This window comes from Pan paniscus, chromosome 8 (genome assembly GCF_029289425.2).
Source record: "Pan paniscus chromosome 8, NHGRI_mPanPan1-v2.0_pri, whole genome shotgun sequence".
NCBI lineage: Eukaryota > Metazoa > Chordata > Mammalia > Primates > Hominidae > Pan > Pan paniscus.
Genome location: NC_073257.2, coordinates 18,223,300 through 18,248,027, shown reverse-complemented (window position 1 = coordinate 18,248,027; position 24,728 = coordinate 18,223,300). Strand labels below are relative to the sequence as shown.

The 24,728-nt window shown below is 41.8% G+C and overlaps 1 protein-coding gene across 8 annotated transcripts in view; it reads right to left on the bottom strand.

Annotated features, from left to right (window-relative positions):
- Positions 1-10,120, bottom strand: part of TASOR2 (transcription activation suppressor family member 2) — a 79,306-nt gene extending 69,186 nt beyond the window's left edge. For 2 of the 8 annotated variants that reach the window (XM_055092381.2, XM_055092382.2), the window contains exon 1: positions 9,352-10,120. Coding sequence is in view for 2 of the 8 variants with exons in the window: in XM_055092377.3 (XP_054948352.1) it covers positions 1,594-1,598 (5 nt within the window). In the remaining 6 variants the exon portion in view is untranslated. Of the gene's footprint in view, positions 1-1,593; positions 9,232-9,351 lie in introns of those variants that run through there. The other 6 variants (XM_055092380.1, XM_014346352.4, XM_055092379.2 and 3 more) reach the window with 5 other exon arrangements.
- Positions 10,121-24,728: the final 14,608 nt, after the last annotated feature.

The following is a 24,728-nucleotide window of genomic DNA, read 5'->3' as shown; positions in this document are numbered from 1 at the left end:
TCAATATCTGGTATTTTTTCTTGTTTATCTGATTGTCCTCCAACCACTAGATTAGTTTCATGAATACAGGGCTTTGTCCTTTTCAATGTTGTATGCCAGTGCTCAGAACAGTGCCTGTTATACAGTAGGGTTTCAATAAATATTTACTTAACAAATTAATCAATTAGTTTTCCAGATCACTTTATTTCTAATTAAAGCCCCTCAGTACCCTCTCACTGCCCTCAGAACACAAAACACACCCTCCTGGCCATGGACAAGTAAAATTTGGTCCCTGCCAATTTCCTACACCTCATCTTGCTCTACTTTTCCCTGACTTACTACTGAGTGGCAGCTACATGGATTTTTCTTTTTATAGCTTTTTCCTCTTTTAAGGCCTTTGTGCATGCTGTTATTTCTGACCAGAATTCTTTTTTTTTTCTCCCCATTCCTCCCATGGTTGAGCTCTTTCTGTTCCTTTAGTGACATCTATTTAAGTCATCCACTCAGATAAACCTCTGATTACCCCGCTGCAAGTGTTTTCTTTACAGCATTAGAACATGGAATTATTATAAATTTACTTTTTGGTGGGTTGGGAGAGGTCTATTTTCCCCAGCAGAATGTAAGGTTTATAGAGGCAGGCAGTGTCTGTTCACCAAAGTCCCCAGTGTCCAACAGAGCTCCTAGCACCACAGTAGATAATCAAATATTCTATGAAGTTATCTTTGGATGGGACAAGTACAGGTAGTTTTTGCTTTACTTTTTACAGCCTTATATATTATCTGGAATTTTAAATAAACATAATCTGGGTGAAATAAAGCTATTTCCACTTTGGAAAAAAGATCTCCTATAGTCCTAAGTAGCAGCCAGTTATAGTTGTGGTTTTGTGGGGGTTCCCCCCTCCTCCAGGAATGAGGTTGCCCAGGTTGGTCTTGAACTCCTGAAGTTACAGGTTTTTTTTTAATGGAAGAAAATGTAGAGAAAACAAATAGCATTTCCCATAAGTCAAAACAGAGACCCAGAAAACAAAGTGACCCTATTAAAATCCAGAAAATACAATTTGAGAAATACACAATTTTCACAGAAACTTAAACATTCATTAAAAATTTTTTTGCCACGTACAAGTTTAAACCAAGATAATCACGCCACGCACAAAGGGAGTAAAAACTAAGGTAATAACCTGCAAATACTTGAAGCGGAAAGTCAATGTGCAATCCCTGTTCTACATTTCAAAAGATGACCTTAGCTATTGTAGGTTTACATAGGCACACACACAACTAGCACCGTCTCTCTGGTGGTTCTGCAAGGGCTCCACCACTACCACACACAATCCACTCACAATCAGGAGTGAAGTTAAGCCTTCGGGTACCATACAAAAGTGTCTTTCATCACCAGGGATCTGCTGCGGGGCCTCACTGACCCTGCCAAAGCTTCTCTCCCCACACCCTCACCAAAAGGTAAAACGTTACTAGACAGAATAGGCCCATTTTCTCGGGTCTCCTTCGCACTCAGCGCTGTATTAACAGTCACCTCCGTGGGTGAGCCCACCCCAGGCACAGCGGGGGTCAGAGCTTCCCACAACAGCATGTGGGAGACCTGGGCCCCTCCCCGACTCACCTCATGGTGTGTCGGGGAGGGGGGCTGTGTCTCTGCTCCGCCGGCAGCCCCTCCGGCCCCCTCCTGCCAGCCAAGGCCAGTGCGCCAGGGCGGGGAACTCCGCGCAGGGCGTGCAGAACGTGTAGGGCACGGGGCCGGCGGCGCCTTTTGAAAGTCAACAAGGGCGACGCCGGCTCCGCGAGCGGAGCCCAGGGGCATGGCCCTGACTCGGCGCCCACGGACCCCACAGAACGAGGGGATCCCTGCAAACCCCACTGAGCCCGTACAGCCAACAGGGCTGGGAGATCCCCGCACACTCCGTAGACCCAACGGAGCTTGTAGCGGGTGGGGACTCCACACACCAGGGAACCCTACAGAACCCGCAGGACCCCAGGACCCTGCAGACCTGGGCGGGCTCAGTCGTCAGAATGGAGCACAGGACAGCAAGCCAACTGCCCCCGAGTTCTTGGACGTCACACAGTAACCCCACTAGAGGATGGTTTTAGTATTATTTTACAAAGCTCACTCCAAGCTCCAATTTCTTTAAGTGTCCTGCCCGCAAGCCCCTAGTAAGGATATCTATCAATCTCAGGTCTAATCTAAAATACACGTTCTTTTCACTACAGTGATCTCAAGTTATTATAACTCTTCATCCCACGTCATTTATGCAGCCTCACCGGCTACAGTTTGATGCAGCTTTTTAAATTTACTATGTAGATAATAAAAAATGTATTTATACATGTCACAAAATTAAAAAGTCATAATGAATATGGCTTTTTTTTTTTTTTTTTTTTGAGACAGAGTGCAGTGGCACAATCTGGGCTCACTGCAACCTCTGCCTCCTGGTTTCAAGCGATTCCCCTGCCTCAGCCTTCTGAGTAGCTGGAATTACAGGCATGGGCCACCACGCCTAGCTAACTTTTGTATTTTTAGTAAAGGCGTTTCACCATGTTAACCTGGCTGGTCTCAAACTCCTGACCTCAACTGATCAGCCCGCCTCTGTCTCCCTAAGTGCTCAGATTACAGGCGTGAGCCACCATGCCAGGCCTGAATATGGTTTTTTAATACTTCACATATCTTCAGGAAAATTGATACCAATGCCTGGGGTAGGGATGAGGTCCTTTCCCAATAAGTCATGCAGCCCTAATAAAATTCACGAAAAATTTAATCAAATGGAGGTGCAGGGGGAAGATGAAGTGTTTGGCCTGATCTAAGGACATCTTTACTCATTATGTTTTAACTAAGCAATCTAAGATACCCACATGCATTGCCCAGAAGAAAGCCTAATTAGTAGATCTTATTCATCATTACCATTAGTGTGTTGTATAGCATACAGGATAATTTGAACTTATAAAGCAAGTTAAATTCATAAACAATTATGTTGATTAACAAAGAGCTATTCAAAATAAAAAATTCACTAAGGTATTTAGTATATCCAGTAGGAGAGAAATTACCTTTTTTAAAAACTTTTTTTTTGGAATTACACCCCTTGAGTAAAGTGTATTACACCTATGTACTATGACTTTTTCATTTAGCTGTGGCTTGCTTATTTCTGGATTTAATATTCAATTTTTGAAGATTGTTTTAGCATTCTCAAAATCCAGTCTACCACAAAAAGTATTTTTGGTAATCAGGCTGATGCTTATAAACACCACAATTTTTTTCCTCCTACATTATGTAAAAACAACAACAAATTGTTTAGAGACCATACTTTTTATATTCAAGATCATATAATTTTCTTTTTTTTTTTTTTTTGAGACGGAGTCTCACTCTGTCGTCAGGCTGGAGTGCAGTGGCGTGATCTCGGCTCGCTGCAATCTCTGCCTCCCAGGTTCAAGCAATTCCCCCGCCTCAGCCTCCCAAGAAGCTGGGACTACAGGCATGCACCATCATGCCCAGCTAATTTTTTGTATTTTAGTAGTGACAGGGTTTCACCATGTTGGCCAGGATGGTCTCGATCTCCTGACCTTGTGATCCACCCACCTCGGCCTCCCAAAGTGCTGGGATTACAGGTGTAAGCCACCGCGCCCAGCCTCAAGATCATATAATTTTCATTAGAATTATTTCAAAGCTTATATGGTGACTTTTTAAAACATCTCTATACAGTAATGACCATTGTTCTGGCTCCTCATCAACTGGGTTTATGAGTTTGTGCTTTGGCATTAAACCATCTTTTGCCTGTATAAAATGGTTGTATCATATTCATTAATATACTTATTGCAAGGATACACACTGTTAAGTAGTTTTGTCCCTCTTACAAAAAAATCCTGAGAATAAATTCCTCTCAGAAACAATTATATTTCAAGACCCACTTTTGGGTACTCTTGATTATTACATATGGCAAAAGAGAACGTGACATCTGATTTATGCCAGAATAAAGATAACTATGTATGGCCACCACCTCTACATGTAGCCCACGCAAAATGTCCTGGGCACAGATAAATAGGGGATATGCACAAGGGTAAAGTAGGTACCCCAACTGGACAAACCTCAGGCATTGGGATCTTGGATATTCTTTCTCCTAATGAGGGAGCAGGTGTACATGAAAGGTTCTAAACAGGGTCTATTTCACCATGCCAAGGAGGGTAGTGAATCTTTATACAAAATATTAGCAAGGGATTTAGTTCTCCAATTAAATGTAATTAAAATCTTACTAGGAGAAAACAAAGTACACTCCAGATACATTTCTTATGATAAAAACAGTAATTTTAAAAAGCAAATTAAAAAAGCCAACTAAGCCAAGCAATAAAAGCAAAAGCTGGTTATTTGTAGAGTAATAATAAAATAGGTAATCTTTTAGCAAATATAAATAAGTAAAAAGGAAAAAATTAAATATTGAAAGCAAAGACGATACAACCACAAATACAAGGAAGATATTTCTAAAATTATAAATCACCATGTATAATTTATATCAATAAATCTGAAAACTATAAAAATATAATTTACCAACATTGGTCTAAATGGAAGAAACATTTAAATAAACCAATAATGATGAAGAAAATGAAAAGAGTAGTCAAAAACTCTACCCCCTCTTCCAAAAGACTAGTTCCAGAGATTTCCTGTTCTACTTTTAACTTATCAAAAATTATCAAAAATCCACAAGTTTGGCAATGTATGTCTGTTGGGGAAGCTGTGGGAAACAAAGTGAAAGAAGAGTAAAAGACCAGAAGAGAATATTTACTATGTAGATAATTTAAAAAATTATTTATACATTAAGATAAATAACACGAATGGAAATCACATTTAATAAATTATGAATAAACACATTTAAAAACATCTCCAACTTACAGATTTAAGAAGACAATCCCAAGCAAGATACATACATGCTTGTTTGTTTGTTTTTTTGAGATGGAGTCTTGCTCTGTCACCCAGGCTGGAGTGCAGTGGCATGATCTCTGCTCACTGCAACCTCCGCCTCCCGAGTTCAAGCAATTCTTCTGCCTCAGCCTCCCGAGTAGCTGGGACTACAGGCGCACACCCCCATGCCGGGATAATTTTTGTATTTTTAGTAGAGACAGAGTTTCACCATATTGGTCAGGCTGGTCTTGAACTCCTGACCTCGTGATCCGCCCACCTCGGCCTCCCAAAGTGCTGGGATTACAGGTGTGAGCCACCGCACCCGGCCAATACATACAAGTTAACAGCAAAACAGCAAAAAGCTAAAGATCAAAACAAACAACAAAAGAACCCACAAAAAACAGTCAGAACAAAATGAATTGATAGACTGATAGGTGACTTTTCAATAGCAATAATGGAAGCCAAAAGACAGAGGAATAAGAGCTTCAGCATGTTAAAAGAAAACAATTGCCAACTTTTGTATTCAGCAAAAACATCGTTCAAGAATGGCTGCAAAATAAAGACATTTTCAGGTGAACAAAAACTGAGTGTTCATCATCAATAGATCTTCAATAAAAGCCATTCCAAAGACTGTACTTTTTAAAGGAGACAGGGTCTTGCTCTGTCACTCAGGAAGGAGTGCAGTGGCATGATGATGGCTCACTGCAATATCAACCTTCTGGGCTCAAGCAATCCTCCCACCTCAGCATCCCAAGTAGCTGGGAACACAGGTGTGTGCTACCACGCTCCACTAATTTTTTTTTTTTTTGTAAAGATGGGGTCTCACTATGTCGCCCAGGCTGGTCTCAAACCTGGCTGAAGCAATCCTCCCAGCTCAACTTCCCAAAGTGCTAGGATCACACGCATGAGCCCACGCACCCAACCAATTTTCTGAAATTATATAATGAAATGTGTCATCATGTGAAAGAGCTGCATAATTCAGTGAACCAATATTTTCCAAATGACACGTGTGTAGGTAAAAGAGCCCTTGAAAGTGCATGGTAGGCCAATGTTAATGTCAGAGCATGAGAAGTTCATTCATATGATTTGCAATTCTACACTGCAGCTAACATTTAACAAATTGTTAGGGGCTGGATGTTATAGTCCCAGTGCTTTGAGAGGCAAGGCAAGGGGACTGCTAGAGGCCAGCAGTTCGAGATTAGCTTGGGCAACATAGCAAGACTGCCTCTACAAAAAAAAAAAAAAAAAAAAAAAAAAATTAAAAATTAGCTGGGCCTGGTGGTGTGTGCCTGTAGCCCTAGTTACTCAGGAGGCTGAGGCAGGATTGTTTGAACCCAGGAGCTTGGAGGCTGTAGTGAGCTATGATCACATCACTGCACTCTAGCCTGGGCGACAGAGCAAGACACTGTCCTAAAAAACAAAACAGAAACAAAAACACAAAACTGTTAGGTTTTGATGAGTATCAAAAAAGAACATAATCATCTGAAAAGATTATTAAAATATTCATCTCTTTTCTAACTACTCAGCTGAATGAGGCTGGATTTTCTTCATGCACTTCAACCAAAATAATACATGGCAACACAATGAATACAAAAGCAGATGAGACTCTAGTCATTGAAGGAGACATTCAGCGTATTTGCAAAAATGTACAAAAATCCCATTCTTGTCACTAATTTTGGGGGGATAAAATATGTTAAGATGTAATGGGTTATTATATTTAAAGGTACCAATAAACATACATTTCAAATTTATCAGTTTTAATATCTAATACGGTAATTATCAATTGATATAACCCAATAAACAAAAGATCTTTGGGATCTTCAGCGGTCTTTTGAGACGGAGTCTCACTCTGTCACCCAGGCTGCCGTAGAGTGACACAACGTTGGCTCACTGCAACCTGTCTCCCAGGTTCAAGTGATTCTCTTGTCTCGGCCTCCCGAGTAGCTGGGACTACCTGCACCTGCCACCACACCCGGCTAATTTTTGTATTTTTAGTAGAGATGGTGTTTCGCCATGTTGGCCAGGCTGGTCCCTAACTCCTGACCTCAAGTGATCCACCTGCCTTGGCCTCCCAAAGTGCTGGGATTACAGGCGTGAGCCACCGTGCCTGGATGCCTCAATGGTTCTTAAAAAGTGTAGAGGGGTCCTGGGAATAAAGTTTCTAAGTTGCTAAACTATAGGCACGTGCTTTAACATGAGTGAATCTCAGAAACAATGTTTAACAAAAGTAACTCATAGAATATAGAATATGACTTTATTTAAATAAAGTTCAAAAACAGGTAAGAGTAAACAATGCTAGTTAAGGATATCTATATAGGTGATAAAACTGTTTAAAAAGGCAAGGGAATAATTAACACAAAATTAATAATGGCCATGGTAATGGGGGGCAGGGAACGCATTCCTCCTGGGGTAGAAACACACAAAAGGTTTCCAAACTAACTAAAGTTTCTAAAGCTTTTATTAATTTTTGTTATGAAATATACCATTAACATGTACTGACAAAAAGCATATTTATTACACAGATACGCTTTGTCAGTACATATTAATGACATATTTCACAATAAAAAATTTTTAAAGAAAAGGGAGATGTACATATTCTCTTAGAATGAAAAACTCAAATAAATGTCTCTTCTCAGATTATATATTCAACACCATCACAAACAATATCCCAAGATTTTCTATAGGACTTAAAAAGATAGTTTTAATTTCTTCTGGAAGAAAAAAATGCAAAAGAAAAACCTAAAGCTCTTTTTCAAAAGAAAGTACCAAAATATATTATAAAACTATGATAATTAAAATGCTATGGTAATAGTTACATGGGCGAAAGAAAAGAGAGCTCAGACCCAATAAAAACATCAGCAAATGATATGACCTGCCTAAAAAGATTTAACTTTTGTATTCACTAAGGAAGATAAAAATTAAAACAGAGTGTTACTTTCAATTACTAGGTGGCTAAGATATTTTAAAAATACCATTATCATCCAGTGCTGGCTAGCATGGAGATAAAAACACATCTTTTGAGCGAGTGAACATAAAAAGGTACAATCATTTCAGGGCAATTTAGGAACATTATTATCCAGCACTCTCATAAGGAGGCAATTCTACAGAAATACTATCATGACCACCTGAAGCACTGTTTATAACAGCAAGAGATAATCACTGCAGTATTGTCAGTTATAGGGATATCTTGAAAATAACTTGAATGTCTACCAACAGAAGAATGAAATTCACTTGATAAATACATGCCATATTGATCTATTTTTACTGAATAGATAGTATACTGTATTTAACAAACACCATGTCTCAGTCAAGTTCTTAGGCACTTCACCGATTTTAACCCATTTTAACAACTATGTTTGGACCACAGGAGATGCTTATAATCTCCCTTTAAAGAAAATTAGTTACATTTGGGCAAATGTTCTGTATACACAAAATTTCAAATATACCGTCTTGGTCTTCCTTAACATAATTGTGGACCTTTTGTCACCCTTTTTCTGGCCTGGCTTAGTTATTTATTGATGTACAGTACAGGACATACTGCATAGAGTCAGCCATTCCTATAAGGCAGTTTTTCGACAGAAGGGTATTCTTGCACCGTTAGGGGACACTGCTTTGCTATAAACCTCCTAGGCAGGATTACCGCCAGGCTCACCCCTAGTTTTATTCAGGGAACACTGTAGACTCTAGGATCGCGAATGCTATTCCAATAATACCATACACTTGTATGCCACATATTTAAGTTTTGGATACACTTTCATAAACTTTTCTATTCTAATTTTACCTTACAGGGAGAATAAGGAGGAGTAAGCGTGGTTTGTTTAAAGTTACAGATTTCAAATAGACAAGAAGCGACTAAGAGGAACTTGAGAATTCCCAAAGTAATCTTCCTCAAAATTTCAGTCATCAACCCAGTTCTCCCACGAAACGCTGCTTGGCGCCGCCTTCAGACAAACTTCTGTGTTGCTCGCACCAAGTTATCCTAACGCGGCTTGCGTTTGCTGCTAAAATGACCCTCCCTTCGGAGAGACCTGTTTTACCCTAAAAAGAAAAGGTGGCGCATTGCCATGAAGTCTCGAGTAGCAGCAGGCTTCACACAGAACCCGCAGGAAATGATTTCCCAGCCGGTGCAAACCCGAAGACGGAAACTTCAGCCAAGAACTTATCATCATATCCCTGAGGACGCAGCTGTCCCCTGACAGGCGACGCAAACGAAACGCCTCAAAAAGGGGCAAGATGACACGGTTAGGATCTCCCTGCCGGCGACACCGAGCGCGGCCACAGGTTGTAGCGCAGGACAGAAGGTTGAGTGATCTAGAAGGCGCCGACCCCTCCCACCCCCTCACCCGGAGCGCGGCAAAAGGCAAGGAGAACGCGTCGACCCTCGCAGCCAAGCCCCGGCAGCTGCCCGAGCGCTCAGCCTCGGGGACCCGCCGTCCTCCTCCTCACAGGGTTCCCGGGCGCCCAGGCCGAGGAGGGACTTACCCGTCCTTGGCGTGGCCGCCGCCCCCGAGGACCTGAGATCCCGGCTCGGCCTCCTTCCCATGCTTCTCCCGGCCGTGCTGTGCGTCCTCCCGGGCCCTCGCGACACCGGCGCACGTGGGAAGCACCAGTCGCCGGCTCCGCGCTCCCGCGGGGAGCCCCCTCAGGGGCACGCCGTCCGCCCCAGCCCCGGGGTCCTCGCCGCGGGCGCTGACAGGGACGCCGCGGCCGCCCGCGCTCTGTCTCCCGTCAGGGTCACAGGCAAGAGGCAACCCCGGGACGCCCGGCAGCCTGCGAGAACATGTCGACTTTCTCTCTGACCGGCGCTAGCAACCGGAAGCAAAACCTCGCGGCCAAAGGAAAAGAAAAGGGGAGGGGGGGGGGCAAAAAAAGAAAGTGAAAACTGAAGTGAGGCGTCCCCCTCAGAGATGGGAACCAATCGCCGGGAAGAAACCAAGGCGCAGGCGCGGACCGAGATCAGCGTCCACGCGGCGCTCGCGTCTCCCCTCTGCGCAGGCGTAAGGCCACAGCTCGCTCCTGATTGGGCGGCCGATCCCAACGAGCGCGTGGTGTCTCGCGTTGCCGACCCTTAACAGGATGCGGAAGATGCCTTTGGGAAGAGGCGGGAGACGCTCTCTCGGCTGACCTAGCGTGCTGTGGCTGTGGCCCACGTGGTCGCCTTCGGGCGCCTTCTCCCTTCTCAGCGTTTCATTCCCCAGGTGCTGCTGCAAGAACAGTTTATTTGTCTGGCCCAAATGCGACATTTTCGAAATTTTGCCCTTGTTTTAATCCATATAGTAGGTGTGGCTGTTACCCCCTAGGAAAGCATCTCTAGAAATTTATAACACATGCACAGAGAGCTAAGGTGACCATCAATAAATTCAGGTTTATCCTTGCCCATGATAAATAGTCATGCAAACATCATTTAACTGTAGGGACACCTTATGAGAGAGATGCCTCATTAGGCAATTTGGTCCTTGAGTGAACATCACTGAAACCTAGAAGCATAACCTACTACATACTTACACCATAAGCCATAGCCCATTACTCCTGGCTACAAACCCATGCTATATGTTATTGTACTGAATACTGTAGACAATTATAACACAATGGTAAGTATTTGTATAAGCATATCTAGACATAGAAAAGGTACAATAAAAATACAGTATGAAAAATAATGGTACACCTGTGTAAGGCATTCTCACGAACGGACCTTGCAGTACTGGGAGTTGCTCTGGGTGAGTCTGTGAGTGAGCAATGAGAATGCGAAGGTCTGGGACATTACTGTACACTCTTATAGACTTTATAAACACTGTACACCTAAGCTACACTGAATTTATTTTTTAAAATTTTTTCATAATTAACCTTAGCTTACTGTAACTTTTTAACTTTTTAAAACTTTTAAAAAACTTTTTAAGACTCTTTTGTAATAACACTTAGCTTAAAACAAACACATTGTACACAAATATTTTCTTTATATCCTTAATCTGTAAGTTTTTTTCTATTTAAAAAAATTTTTAATTTACTTTTTAAACCTTTTTGTTAAAAACTAAGACACAAACACACATTAACCTGGGTCTACACAGGGTCAGGATCATCAACATCATTGTCTTCACCTCCATTTTGTCCCATTGGGGGGCTGGGATTACAGTGGAGCCACTGCGCCTGGCCATGTGTGCTGTACTTTCATATGACTGGCAGTGCAGTAGATTCATTTACACCAGCATCACCACAAACACATGAGTAATGTGTTGCTGTACGAAATTAAGATGGCTACGACATCACTAGGCAATAGAACTCTTCAGCTCTGTTATAATCATATAAGATCACTGTTGGATATGTGGTCTGTTGTTAACTGAAACATTAAGTGACATATGACTGTACCAATGAGAGAGATTAAGTGCTAATGAACATGTATCATGAGTCAAGCACTGTGCTGGTAATACCAAGAGATTCAGTCATTGTGTTTACTGTTTACTGTAACCAGGTGCTGTAATAGACACTGGTTTTACAATCATGAACAAGCTAGATAAGGACCCTGCCTATAATGGAATTTATTCCAGAGGTGAGTGACAAACACAGGTAAATCACCACAACAAGAAAATAGAATCTCAGATAACAATACATGCTGTGAAAACTCACTGGAAATGCTAGTGGATGGGACTGGGAGCTGGAGGCCAAGGGCAGAAGTAGTGGAGCTACAAGATCTTACTGAAATGGGCACATTTGAGGTCAAACCCTAAAGATCAAAACTGATAGAACCAAAGCTTGGAATACATGGAGGAAGAGCTTTCCAGGCAGAAGGGAAAGCAAGTGCAAAGGACTTGAGAAGTGAAATGAAACCTATTCAAGAACAGAAGAAGGCTGACTGTGGAAGTAGAGAGTGAAATATAACAACATTTTAATAGTGCAGAAAACCGGAATGTACAACTCCATGATTTATCACAAGGTTTCATGATTTATTCATGAAACCAACACCCCCATCAAGAAATAGAACATTGCCAGTACCCCATCCCTCTTCCCTAGCCTAAGCACTATTCTGACTTCCATGGTACTCTCTTCTTTGCTTTTAAAAGTAAGTTTGCCAACTAAATATGCACCCTGAAACTTTATCATTTAGTTTGCTTGTGGTTTGAACTGTATATAAAGTGAATAATTTTGTGCCTGCTTGTGAGACTCACTGTGTTTTTGGGTGTACTTGTTCTTTCGTTTTCATTGCTGTATATGTAGGCGTGAATGTAACACATTTGCTTTACCCATTGTATTATTGATGGACATTTGGACTGTGTCCAGTTCTTGGCTATTATAAATAATACTTTTGTGATCATTCTCATTTACATCTCTTGGTGTACATGGGCACTCATTTCTGTTGGATGAAAACCTAGGATTGGGATTTTGGAATGCTAGACATGATAATTTAGATTTTTGTTTCTGCAAATATTTATGCCCTTATTCCCCACGGTTGGCCAAGTTTACTTCTCTACTTCATTGACGTTGGGCTTGGTCTAAGAGAGGTCTTTTGGCTGATAGAATATCAGCAGACATGACACAGCAGGATTCTTCAGTGTGCTCGTGCCGTTTGAGTTGGCTCCTGTGCTCAGGTGATTCATATGTGGAGAAAATATCTCGCGTAGCTGTTGTCTCTTCAGCCTGAGTCTCCAGAACAAACCTATGTGGAACAGATGTGACACCAACCCACAGTCCAACACACTTTGGATTAACAGAGCCTTAGACATCCTGAAGATCAAGGAGTCTGAAAGTTAATGCTGTTATCAAAAGCTAACCGAGTTTGGGGTGATTTATTATAGGGCATTATTATGGTAATAACAAGGGCATATGTTCAACTTTAGCAGATCATTTCAAACTTTTTGCAAGCTGGTTTTACTAAGTTATACAGTTCCACAAAGATAATTCTAGTTCGTCTACATCCCTGCCAATACTTTTGAATTGTAGCCACTCTGAAGGGTGTGTCATGGTTTGAATTTGCGTAGTATACAATGTTGTTCTTTTTCAAGTATGTTTGGCTATTCTAAGTCTTTTTTTTTTTTTTTGAGACGGAATGTCACTCTTGTTGCCCAGCCTAGAGTGCAGTGGTGCAATCTTGGCTCACTACAACCTCCAGCCCCCACCCCCAGCCCCTGTTCAAGCAATTCTCCTGCCTCAACCTCCCTAGTAACTGGGATAACAGGTGTCTGCCACCACGCCTGGCTAATTTTTTATATTTTTAGTAGAGATGGGGTTTCGCCATTTTGGCCAGGCTGGTCTCAAACTCCTGACCTCAGGTGATCCACCCGCCTCGGCCTCCCAAACTGCTGCGATTACAGGCATGAGTCACTGCACCCGGCCCATCTATTCTAAGTCTTTTAAGTTTCTGTATACATTTTAGAACCAGCTTATTTTCTACCTCAAAAACAATCTGTTGGGATTTTGGTTGGGATTGTGCTGAATGTACATATCAATCTGGGAGAGAATTAACATCTTACTAATTGTCAAATTCTACTTATTCAGGTCTTTAAAAATTTACTTCAGCAATATTTATAGTTTTCAGTGTACAGCTCTTGCACATATTTTGTCATATTTATCTCTTTGTTTTTGATGTTATTCTTAATAGTACTAAAAATTTTTGCAATAATTTGTTGCTAGTATATAGAAATAAAATTGATTTTTCCATATTAACTTTATATCTTGTAGCTTGCTGAAATCACTTATTATATCCAGTAGCTATTTGTTTGCACATGTGTGCATTCTTTATGCTTTTTTAGGACATTTTCTGCAAATAAAAATAGTTTTACTTCATTGTTTCTAATTCGTATTTCTTTTCTCCTTATTGCATCAAGGCCATTCCATTAATGTAATGTTCAATATAAGGAGTGAAATAAAATATCCCTGACTTAAAAAAAAAATCCTTGTCTTGTCTCTCATCTTAGTGCAAAAGCATTTAGTTTGTAACCATTAAGCATAACGTTAGCTTTGGTGTTTTGTACCCTTTTTTAGATTTATGAATTTCCCTTCTGTTCCTACTTTTTGAAAGTTTTTCTCATAAACGGGTGTTGAATTTGGTCAAATACTTTTCTGCATCTATTGAGATGATTATATAGTTTTTCTTTTCTGATCTACTAATATGGTGAATTACATCAATTGATTTTTCAAATGTTAAATCAACAGTGAATTCCTGAGATAAACCCAATTTATTCTGGATTCATTATCCTTTTCATATATTATACTGGATATGAATTGCTGATATTTTGTTAAGGATTCTGGCATTTGTATTCATACAAGATATTGGTCTATGTTTTTGTTTTATTTTTCTTGTGAGGTCTTTAGTTTGGGTATGAAGGTAACTCTGGCCTCATCCAATGAGTTGGGAAGTTTTCTTTCTTAATTTTCAAAATACTTTGATTTAAATTGGCAGTATTTCTTCATAAATGTTTAATATAATTAATCAGTGAAACAATCAGGGCCTGTATTTTTTATAGCAAGGTTTTTAAGTGCAGGATGTTATATCTTTAGTAGATATAGACCTATAAAGACCTAATATCTATTTCAGAGAAAGAGAGTTCTACCAATGCTACTGTCGTACCAGAGTGATGGTGGGCATATTTAAAGTCGTGTCATCACGAGAAGCACGATCAGAAGCTTAACACTATGTGTGTGGGGAAATATTACACAGAGTTGCGTCAATTTATTATCTAAACTCTAGTTGCCAATCAAGAATTATGAGGCATGCAAAGAAATGGGAAAGTATAACCCGTACAATGAGAAAAAAACAAGCAGCAGAAACTGCCCAGAAGAGTGACCAGATGTCAGATCTAACAGAAAGGATTTCAAAGTAACCATTGTCCATGACTGTATTCCCATTCAGAGAATGGAAATCCATGTGCTGAATACACAGACTCCCTCTTCTGGGCTTTCCATATCTGCAGAATGAGAAAGTCGGAGAGGAAAACTCCAATTCCTGACAATTGTACTCTTATTCTCCATTTTATACAATTTTAATAACTAACATGGAAATAAAAGTTCAAGAGAACGACAAGACTGCTTGACACAAAATAATATGGAGCTATCCTCTGTCCTGTCCTCTACCTGATTCCTCCTTGGAGACAAGCACTTCCAATTCTTTTAGCTGTTTCTTCTGCTATTTACTCACTTATTTTTTCCTGCCACTCTTGACTTCTCAATTTCATTCTTCTTATTACTATATTAAATAGAGATGGGGGCCTCACTATGTTGCCCAAGCTGGTCTCGAGCTACTGGGCTCAAGCAATCCTCCTGCCTTAGCCTCCCAAAGTGTTGAGATTACAGGCATGAGCTACTGTCTCCAGTTGACTTCTCAGTTTTAGATAAAATCTTCCTAAAATGGCTAATGAGGACTGAGCTATTTCAGGCAACACCCCGCAAGTGTACATTTGCTTTCCTCCATGCTTTCTATATAGTCATGTCATCATTTTTTATTGTGTGTTTACAGCTAAGCCATAAAAAACATTTGTACAAATTTTGTTTTACTTGATATTAGCAACTGCATCATTTTTAATCTCTGTATCTATCAAAAATATAACCCCAAGTTCTTTAACCACACACACACACACACACACAGACACACACACACGTTATATTAGGAGTATGAGGGAGAGAAAATGTGTGTGTATAAAAATGGGGGAAGAGTAAAAGGGGTTAAATCATCTGTAATAATAAGTAGGAAACCAAGAATGTCTCTGTTTTAAGAGTATCCCCAATTCATAAAACTTAGCAATACTGCAGGACTTCCTCCAAAAAATGCCGTAAGAAAAATACAAACAAAGTGCTGTGTTTAGAAATTTTTTAAAAAAAGAAGCGCTATGGAAGTGGAGAGAAGTGCAGGATGAAATCTGCGGCCCTCAGGCTGTTCTCAGCCAGGGCCTGAGCGTGGTGGAGGAGGAGTTTGGGTCATTCCTGCCCAGAGCAGGGCTTCTCTCACGGAGAACCTTCATGCTGAGGTGCACATCTCCCAGCTGAGACTTTCCTAGAGCTCCATGGTGGTCTGAGACTCTCCCTACCCAATTCTTCCTCCTCGTTTCCATGCACAAGTGTCGGGTCTGCACCACAATCTGAGACTCTCCCCGCCTACTCTTGCTCCTTCCCGGTTTATTCTTTACAGGCATTTCCCCCAATAAATCGCCTGTATGTCTGCTTTTCAGAGACCAGGAACTGACACAAGTAAATACTAAGAGTGGTCCAAGAAAACAGAAGGCCAGCTGGGGTTTTGGAATTGGGTGACTCACGGTCCTGATGGCAAAAAGGGGCTCATTCCAAGAGGAATGTGAGGTATAGGACAGACCTTGGTAACAAGTGGTGGCCTGAATGGTGACGATTTCACCAGAGTTAACCCAGGAGAAGTGACGATTATGCAGGTGTGAGCTCAAAATAAGAGAGGTGGTCACAGAGCTGAGGTGCTAGAGGCAGGCGGTCTCCAGGGGCAGGCAGGATCTAGGGTAATAGAGGCAGGCGGGGTCTGATAGAAGCTGTCAGAAGTCATTACTCTAATGACTGGCAGAGGTGGAGAGACAGCCCACGGGGCCTGGCCCTTAGAGAGGGCAGATAGGACATAGTATTCCAAAATAAATAGGCAGCTAGGGAGGGTTCTACATAATATCTGCAACTAGGAGAAGGCCAGGAAGGAGGAGAGGGAAGCTGGAGGTGGAGATGGAGCAGAAGTAGCCCCAATTCCTATCGCTTCCACGGGGAGACATCCATTCCCAAACTCCCAATTTCTGCCAGGGTGGAGATCCTGGTCTGTCTCCAAAAAAGGTGTCTCACATGTGCCAGAAAAAACAAAAAGAAAAAATTAAATAAACAACCCTAAAATGTGTCCTCTTCCCAGGAGACTCAGCACCTGCCCTTCGAATCCCAAGCTAAAGCTGCTGCCAGGGCACTTAGACTCTTGTGTCAAGGCAGCAGCAGGTGTGAACAGCTGTGACTTTCTTGACAGTAGTGATTGCTGCCGATGCGTAGGAGGAGGTAGAGCTGTCTTTGAACATGGGAAGGAACACTTGTACAATCCAGGGATGCACTTGGGGGCCTCTTGGTACTCCCTTGTCCCATTGTAACTGTTGATGGACACAGGCAGCAATTCCAGCCTTAGAAATGTATGATGATTATGATTTCAGGCCCCTCGAGCGTCAAGGTTTGAGTCATGTTACCAGGTGAGCCATGAAGACTTATTGAGGTGATAGCTGAGAAGGATAGGAAAATTTAACATATGGTAGAAGAAGAAGAGGATGAATGCCCATTGAAGCCCTGAGACTAACTGCAGAGAGAGATCCTATTTGTACCACTGACCTTCTGTTTCTAAGTTCCCCATTGAGAGGCTCTTGGGAATCATAGGGAAACTACTCCCCTAGATATGTACGGAGAAATAGATTTATCTGGTGGAAGGAGGTAGACTGTGGTAGTGATGGAAGTGATCTTTCTAAAGAGAAGCTGCTCTGGGAGCAGAGTTGACTCACAGATTCCAACTTCCACCCCACTGGAGCCACCATGCCTCTCACACTTCCTCCAGGATATTCCCAGACAGTGGCTGAGCACAGCGGGGATACGAGTGCTGGTCCAAGCCTGCCTGGACCCTCCAATGGGCAACCTTTGCTCAGGCACTCTCCATCAGCCTGGCAAAGCTACACTCAGACCTGAGCTGTGATCTGAGACTCCTTATATCCAGACCTTCCTTATTGCTCTTCCTTCACAGACACCAGGCTTTTATCTCCATCTGTGCGTTCTCCCACAATACCCCTGTACCTCCCCGTTTACTCTTCGTGGAATTTTCCCTAATAAATCTACTGCACGTCTAGCCCATCTTGGTGTCTGTTTCTTGGAGTACTGAAACTGACACACTGCCCAGTAAGCCTTTGGGGAACACTCCTAACCCTGGCTTATTTCATTGTTTGCTTCCCAGCGAACATAGCAGCACTCTTGTAATCTTACTAAAAATGCAAATGCTGGGCCCCACACCTGAAGTTCCTTTTTTTTTTTTGAGACAGAGTCTCACTCCATTGCCCAGGCTGGAGTGCAATGGCATGATCTTGGCTCACTGCAACCTCTGCCTCCCAGGTTCAAGCAATTCTCCTGCCTCAGCCTCCCAAGTAGCTGGGACTACAGGCACCCGTCATCATGCCTGGATAATTTTAGTATTTTTAGTAGATACAGGGTTTCACCATGTTGGCCAGGCTGGTCTTCAACTCCTGACCTTAACTGATTTGCCTGCCTCGGCCTCCCAAAGTGCTGGGATTTCAGGTGTGAGCCACTGCGCCTGGCCTTGAAGTTCTTTTTAACTAGGTAAGGGTGGGGGCCCAGGAACTGGTTTTTCTTATTGGTGTCTCAGGTACCTATGTTGCAGTTAAAATTAGATGATAGATACTATTTAATTTTCAACATTAATTACTCTAACACTATCAAACTAATATAAGAGTACTGAAATTAATCTTTATATTTAAAAGAAAACAAAAGAAGAAATTCCAGCCAAAAGGCACATGCTTACCCAAAGGGATCTATGGATTCAATGCAATCTGCGCCAAAATACTGATGACATTCTTCATAGAAATGGAATTAAAAACCCTAAAATTTATATGGAACCACAAAAGTTCACAAATAGCCAATACAATCTTGATCAAAAAGAACAAAGCTAAGGCCAGGCTGATGCCTGTAATCCCAGCACTTTGACAGGCCAAGGCAGGTGAATTGCTTGAGTCCAGGAGTTTGAGACCTGCCTGGGTGACATGGTGAAACCCCATCTCTACAAAAAATACAAAAATTAAGCCGGCATGGTGGTGCTTGCCTGTAGTCCCAGCTACTCAGGAGGCTGAGGTGGGAGGATTGCTTGAGCATGGGAGGATCTCTTGAGACGGTGAGGTGGAGGTTGCAGTGAGCCAAGATTGCATCGCTGTACTCCAGCCTGGGTGACAGAGCAAGACCATGTCTCAAAAAAACAAAACAAAACAGGCTAGGTGCAGTGGCTCACGCCTGTAATCCCAGCACTTTGGGAGGCTGAGGCAGACGGATCACGAAGTTAGGAGATGAAGACCATCCTGGCCAACATGGTGAAACCCCGTCTCTACTAAAAATACAAAAATTAGCTAGGCGTGATGGTGTGCACCTGTAGTCCTAACTACTCAGGAGGTTGAGGCAGGAGAATCGCTTGAACCCGGGAGGCAGAGGTTGCAGTGAGCTGAGATCGTGCCACTGCACTCCAGCCTGGTCAAAAAAAAAAAAAAAAAAAAAGAAATGATAAATGTTTGAGGTGATAAATATGTTAATTACCCTAATTTTGTTATTAGTCATTGTATGCATGTATCAAACAATCATACCATACACCATAAATATAGATAATTATTGTGTCAATTTAAAATAAAACCTAAAAAGGTCATGTGCTGTAATATTACAAGAAAGAGCAAAACTTTTAAGAGCTAAGGATGAACTGAAAACATTGATAGAATGTATAAAGAGTGGAATTAATGCCATAAAGCAGGGTTGTCACACTGTGCCCCTTGGCCAAATCTGGTTTGCTGCCTGTTTTTATGAGTTTGTTTGTTTGTTTGTTTTTTTGAGACAGAGTCTTGCTCTGTTGCCCAGGCTGGAGTGCAGTGGCGCGATCTCGGCTCACTGCAAGCTCTGGCTCCTGGGTTCATGCCATTCTCCTGCCTCAGCCTCCCGAGTTTTTATGAGGTTTTATTGGAACTCAGTCATACACATGGATCATGTATTACGTATGACTCAGTAAACATAAGGAGGCTCTGTAGCCAGACCACTTGGATTCCAGTTCCAATTATGCCACTCACTGGTTGGGTGCTCTTGGGCAGGTAATTTAGCCTCTCTGTGCTTAAGTATTGTTATCTGCAAAATGGAGATAGTAACAGGACCTACCTCATAGGGTTAATATGAGGATCAAATGTGATCATGTATATACCATAATTTCTTAGCACATGGCCTGAGAGGTGTTAAAAGAGTTAAAAAAGTGTTATTTTAATGGATCGGTTTGATCATCCCTAGATCAACTCATCAAATTTATTATCACAAAAAGAAGGAAAGCCAGACATCATAGGCTTCCAGATTTAATGCAATAGGAAGTTTACAATCTATGAAGTCTTCTTACCAAAAAACCTGGATCTAATTAAGCATCTACACTATAGATCCACCTTCCAGTGTACAGAAAATATGGGGAACAAAGAACATGTTACATGACACCACAAGGATGCAATCAGCAAAATCTAGAATTTCTTTAAAAAATACATCACAAGTTTGGCACAGTGGTGCGTGCCTGTAGTCTGTTACTCAGGAGGCTGAGACAGGAGGTGATATGGTTTGGATTTGTGTCCCCACCCAAATTTCATGTCGAATTGTAATCCCCAATGTTGGAGGAGGAGGGGCCTGGTAGGAGGTGATTGGATCATGGGGGCAGATTTCCCTCTTGCTGTTCTCATGATAGTGAGTTCTCACGAGATCTGATTGTTCAAACGTGTGTAGCACCTCCCCTTCTTTCTCTTCCCCGCTTCCCCTTTACCTTCTGCCGTGATTATAAGTTTCCTAAGGCCTCCCACCCATGATTCCTGTACAGCCTGCAGAACTGTGAGCCAATTAAACCTTTTTTGGTTATATATTACCCAGTCTCAGGTATTTCTTTTCTTTTTTTTTTTTGAGACGGAGTCTCGCTCTGTCACCCATGCTGGAGTGCAGTGGCGCAATCTCGGCTCACTGCAAGCTCCGCCTTCCGGGTTCATGCCATTCTCCTGCCTCAGCCTCCTGAGTAGCTGGGACTACAGGCGCCCGCCACCACGCCTGGCTAATTTTTTTTTTTTTGTATTTTTAGTAGAGACGGGGTTTCACCGTGTTAGCCAGGATGGTCTTGATCACCTGACGTCGTGATCCACCTGCCTCGGCCTCCTAAAGTGCTGGGATTACAGGCATGAGCCACCGTGCCCGGTCCAGTCTCAGGTATTTCTTTATAGCAGTGAGAGAACGGACCTAATACAACAGGATTGCTTGAGCCCAGGAGTTCAAGGCTGTAGTGTGGGAGGATAGTGCTTATGAATAGCCACTAAACTCCAGTCTGGGCAACATCGGGAGACCCTTTCTGTAAAAAAACAAAAACAAAAACAAAAAAAGAGTGGAGACTGTCAGATTCCAAGTACAGGTGAGGTAGAAGGGATGTGCTGTAAATATAAAAAAACACAGGATGGAAGCAAAAGAATGAAAAAATCCATACATGCAAACACTAATTGTAAGAAAGCTGAAGTGGCCATATTTACATCAGACAATGTAGACATTCTAGCAAAAATATTACTAAAAATTTTACTAAATATTACTAAAAATTTACTAAATTACTAAAATTTACTAAATTACTAAAAATTTACTAAATTACTAAAAATTTGCTTAAAAATTTACTGCAATATTACTAAAAAAAGATAAAGAGGGACATTTAGTAATGATCAAAGGATCAATTTATCAAGAAGATATGGTATTAATAGTGTATGAATTTAGTAAAAAAGCTTCAATAAACATAAGGAAAAATGTGACAGAACTGAAAAAGAAAAACACAAATTCAGATTCACAGTTGGAAACTGGCCTCAGTCTCTCAGGAAATTATAGAAGAATATAGAAAATCAGAAGGGTAGAGAAGACTTGAGTAACGTTGTCAAACAATTTGCCCTGACTAAAATTTATAGACAGTTCACCTGACTGCCAAATATATGTTCTATTAGTGTGTATAGGGAACATTCAGTAAGACAGACCATATGCTGCACTATAATATAAATCTTAATAAATTTAAAAGGATTGAAATACTATAGAGTATATTATGTATAGATTCTGTATTAAATTAGAACTCAATGACAAGATGATATCTGGAAAATTTCCAAATATTTGGAAATTAGAACACACATGTCTATATAAGCCACAGATCCAAGAAGAGATCATAAGAAATGTTAGAAAATGTTTTATACCGAATGAAAATGAAATCATAACATTGAACTTGTGGGATGCAGCTAAAGCAGTGATTAGAGGGAAATTTATGCCTTTGTCCACTTTATCAATGCCCAACCTCACTGGCATGACTAACTAGCAGGAAAGCTGATGTTCTTCACCCTGGAGCCAAACACACACCTAAGACTTTGAGAAGCTGAAAATAGGGAGCCAGTGACAGCCAATGGCTGCTTATATTAGAAAACGAAAAAACGTTTGAAATGAGGTATATGTTGCCTTGAAAATCCAAGGAAGCCTGTTTGGTGCCATGTTTCTTTCTTAGTGGCTGGAGGGGTCAGATGCAGCCCCTTCCTTTTACTTTGGGAGGTGTATCTTGACATGCCCCAGATCAATAGAAATTTGAATTTCTGTCCCACCCTCTGGCATGCATGCGTCTTACTGAAATGCTGACAGTAGACACTAATTCCTGCTCATCAGATCCAATCAGCTTGGTATCATCAAAACACTCGATGAGAGTCATAGCCTGGTGAATGGAGAGGCAGCCAAGATTTCTGCAGATCAGATTATGACATAAAATCAGAAGGTTGATAAAGTTCTGAGGTGAGAGAGTGATGGTGAATTGCTGCCCCAGCCAGCTGGAAGCAAACTGTTCCTCATGGTCTTCACTAACCACGTGTAACCACGCAGCCAGAGAAAGCATTCATCAGACCAATAGCTGAATACCAGCAATGAAACCGTTTCTGAAACAGCAGCTTCACCTCTGATGAAGTTTATAATAATCCACTGTCATTCTCCCAGAAACTGCCTGTCTTTTGCACAGGCAAAATTATGTAATTTGAATGGAAATGGGGTGGGTGGGAGCAGGGGGAGTCACCATCCTGCATCTTTCATGCTTTTTTTTTTTGTTTTTTTTGTTTTTTTATTTTTGAGACAGAGTCTCACTCTGTCGCCAGGCTGGAGTGCAGTGGCGTGATCTCGGTTCACTGCAACCTCTACCTCCTGGGTTCAAGTGATTGTCCTGCCTCAGCCTCCTGAGTAGCTGGGACTACAGGCTTGCGGCACCACACCCAGCTAATTTTTGTAGTTTTAGTAGAGACGGGGTTTTACCATGTTGGCAAGGATGGTCTTGATCTCTTGACCTCGTGATCCATCTGCCTCAGCCTCCCAAAGTGCTGGGATTACAGGCACGGTGGTTCATGTTCTTGATGGTAGCACTAAACTCTGCAATTCCTCAAGCAATGTGAAATGCCTTTTTCCTATGTTGGTAGATAGAGGCAGTTTCAGTGCCTTCTGCTTGGCTCAGAGAATCCATGTAGGGACTCTGCCAGTTTCTAGTAGATATATTCAAATGATGCATTCTGGAACTGAAGAAATAACTACAGGATTCGAGAACCCACTGGCTTATCTGAGACGAACCTATGCCCAAACTCGACTGATCATTTTTTCTATCAACTCCTATTCTGTCTGATAGACATAGTGGTATTTTAGCTCTCCAGGAATTAGTGTCAGTTCAGAGCCATTGACCCGCAATTGCTGAGTAGTCTTGTTATTTCCCTTTCTTCAGTGCATAGTCAATATACAACCTAGTAAATATCCATGAGATTCTTTGGGAAGGTCAGGAGGACGAGTTACAGTACAAACTCTGTGGCTCAGAGTTCAGGTGTACCTGGACCCACTTTCATTCAAGGAGCTCTGGGTCTGTGAACTGGCTCAACTCTAGGAATTGGTTGGGAGGCTGAAACTCCCTATTAAAATGATTTTTCTTTACTGCTCTTCGCCAGACCTAGAGCTTTCCTGCTTGTAAAAATCAAGTAAGGCTTCAGTAGGCTGCCATGTGTTTCAGCTCTAGGGACGCTGTCATTGACTAATCATTGCCCAAGATCTCTGAGGACAGACCATCCAGATGACTGTGCCAGTTCTGCTGCCCATGATGGCAGCTGGTCCCACATTGGCTTTGGCAATTAAGTGCCACCACTCAGTCATCAGATTCTATCATTCCCAGTGAATTCAGCGAGTAAAGCTTAATGACAGCATCTTCCCCACCATCATTACCGACCTAGACTCCCCAAGGATTAAGAAGCCCCCACCCCTGACCCCCACCATCCTGACAAATGGACTTCTCAGTCTTGTGAGGGGGATTTCTTCAGATTCTGAGAGCCAGAGTTAGGTGATGGGTGGACAGGTTTTACATGAAAAATCTACTCCAGCATTCTAAGCCTTTAGGAGACATTTTTCCAAAGTGTACTGAGAAAGTTCTGGCATTTCACCTGTAGAAACATGCCTAGCCATTTGAACAAGCAAACTGACTTTAGAATTGCGATATGGTAAACCTGATTAAAAATTTTGGCCTGATCCAACATTATTTTCCTTCCACTCTAATCCAGTATCCCTTTGATCCATTCCTATATAAGTTCTACAGATTTCTGCCAATGTCACTTGGCAAAAATCTTGCAACTTTTATGGTGTGTGTTGTACCTTATTAGGCCTCAAACCCCTCTGAACCTTACCTTTCAGGGCCGGGCAGGCCGAGTCTGGGTTACAGGTCTAGAAGCAGTGACAGGTGAGGTGGGGGGTAGATCCTGAGGAGGATCCACAGCTCTTTGCAAATCAGCTTCCACTGGTGAGGCCATCATAGATTCATCAGGCAAGATTAACCCTCTGAGTAAGCACAGGTGGATTCCTTCTACTGGCCAAAGAAGGCTCAGCAGAATTCAGGGGTTTAAGGTCTTCAGCTTCATGAAAATCTGCCCATTTGCTCCCATTCCATTCTTCAGCATCCCACTCCTTTCCAATTAGTTCTCTACCTTTACCATGAGAGACTCTGTAGAGTTGAGAATAGAATCTGCATTGTTTCAGTCACCTGCAAGCTTATACTTTGAATTTAGCTTTCAGAAATCTTGGCTGTGTGGCTACGAGAGATAAGGGTTTCTTGCAGG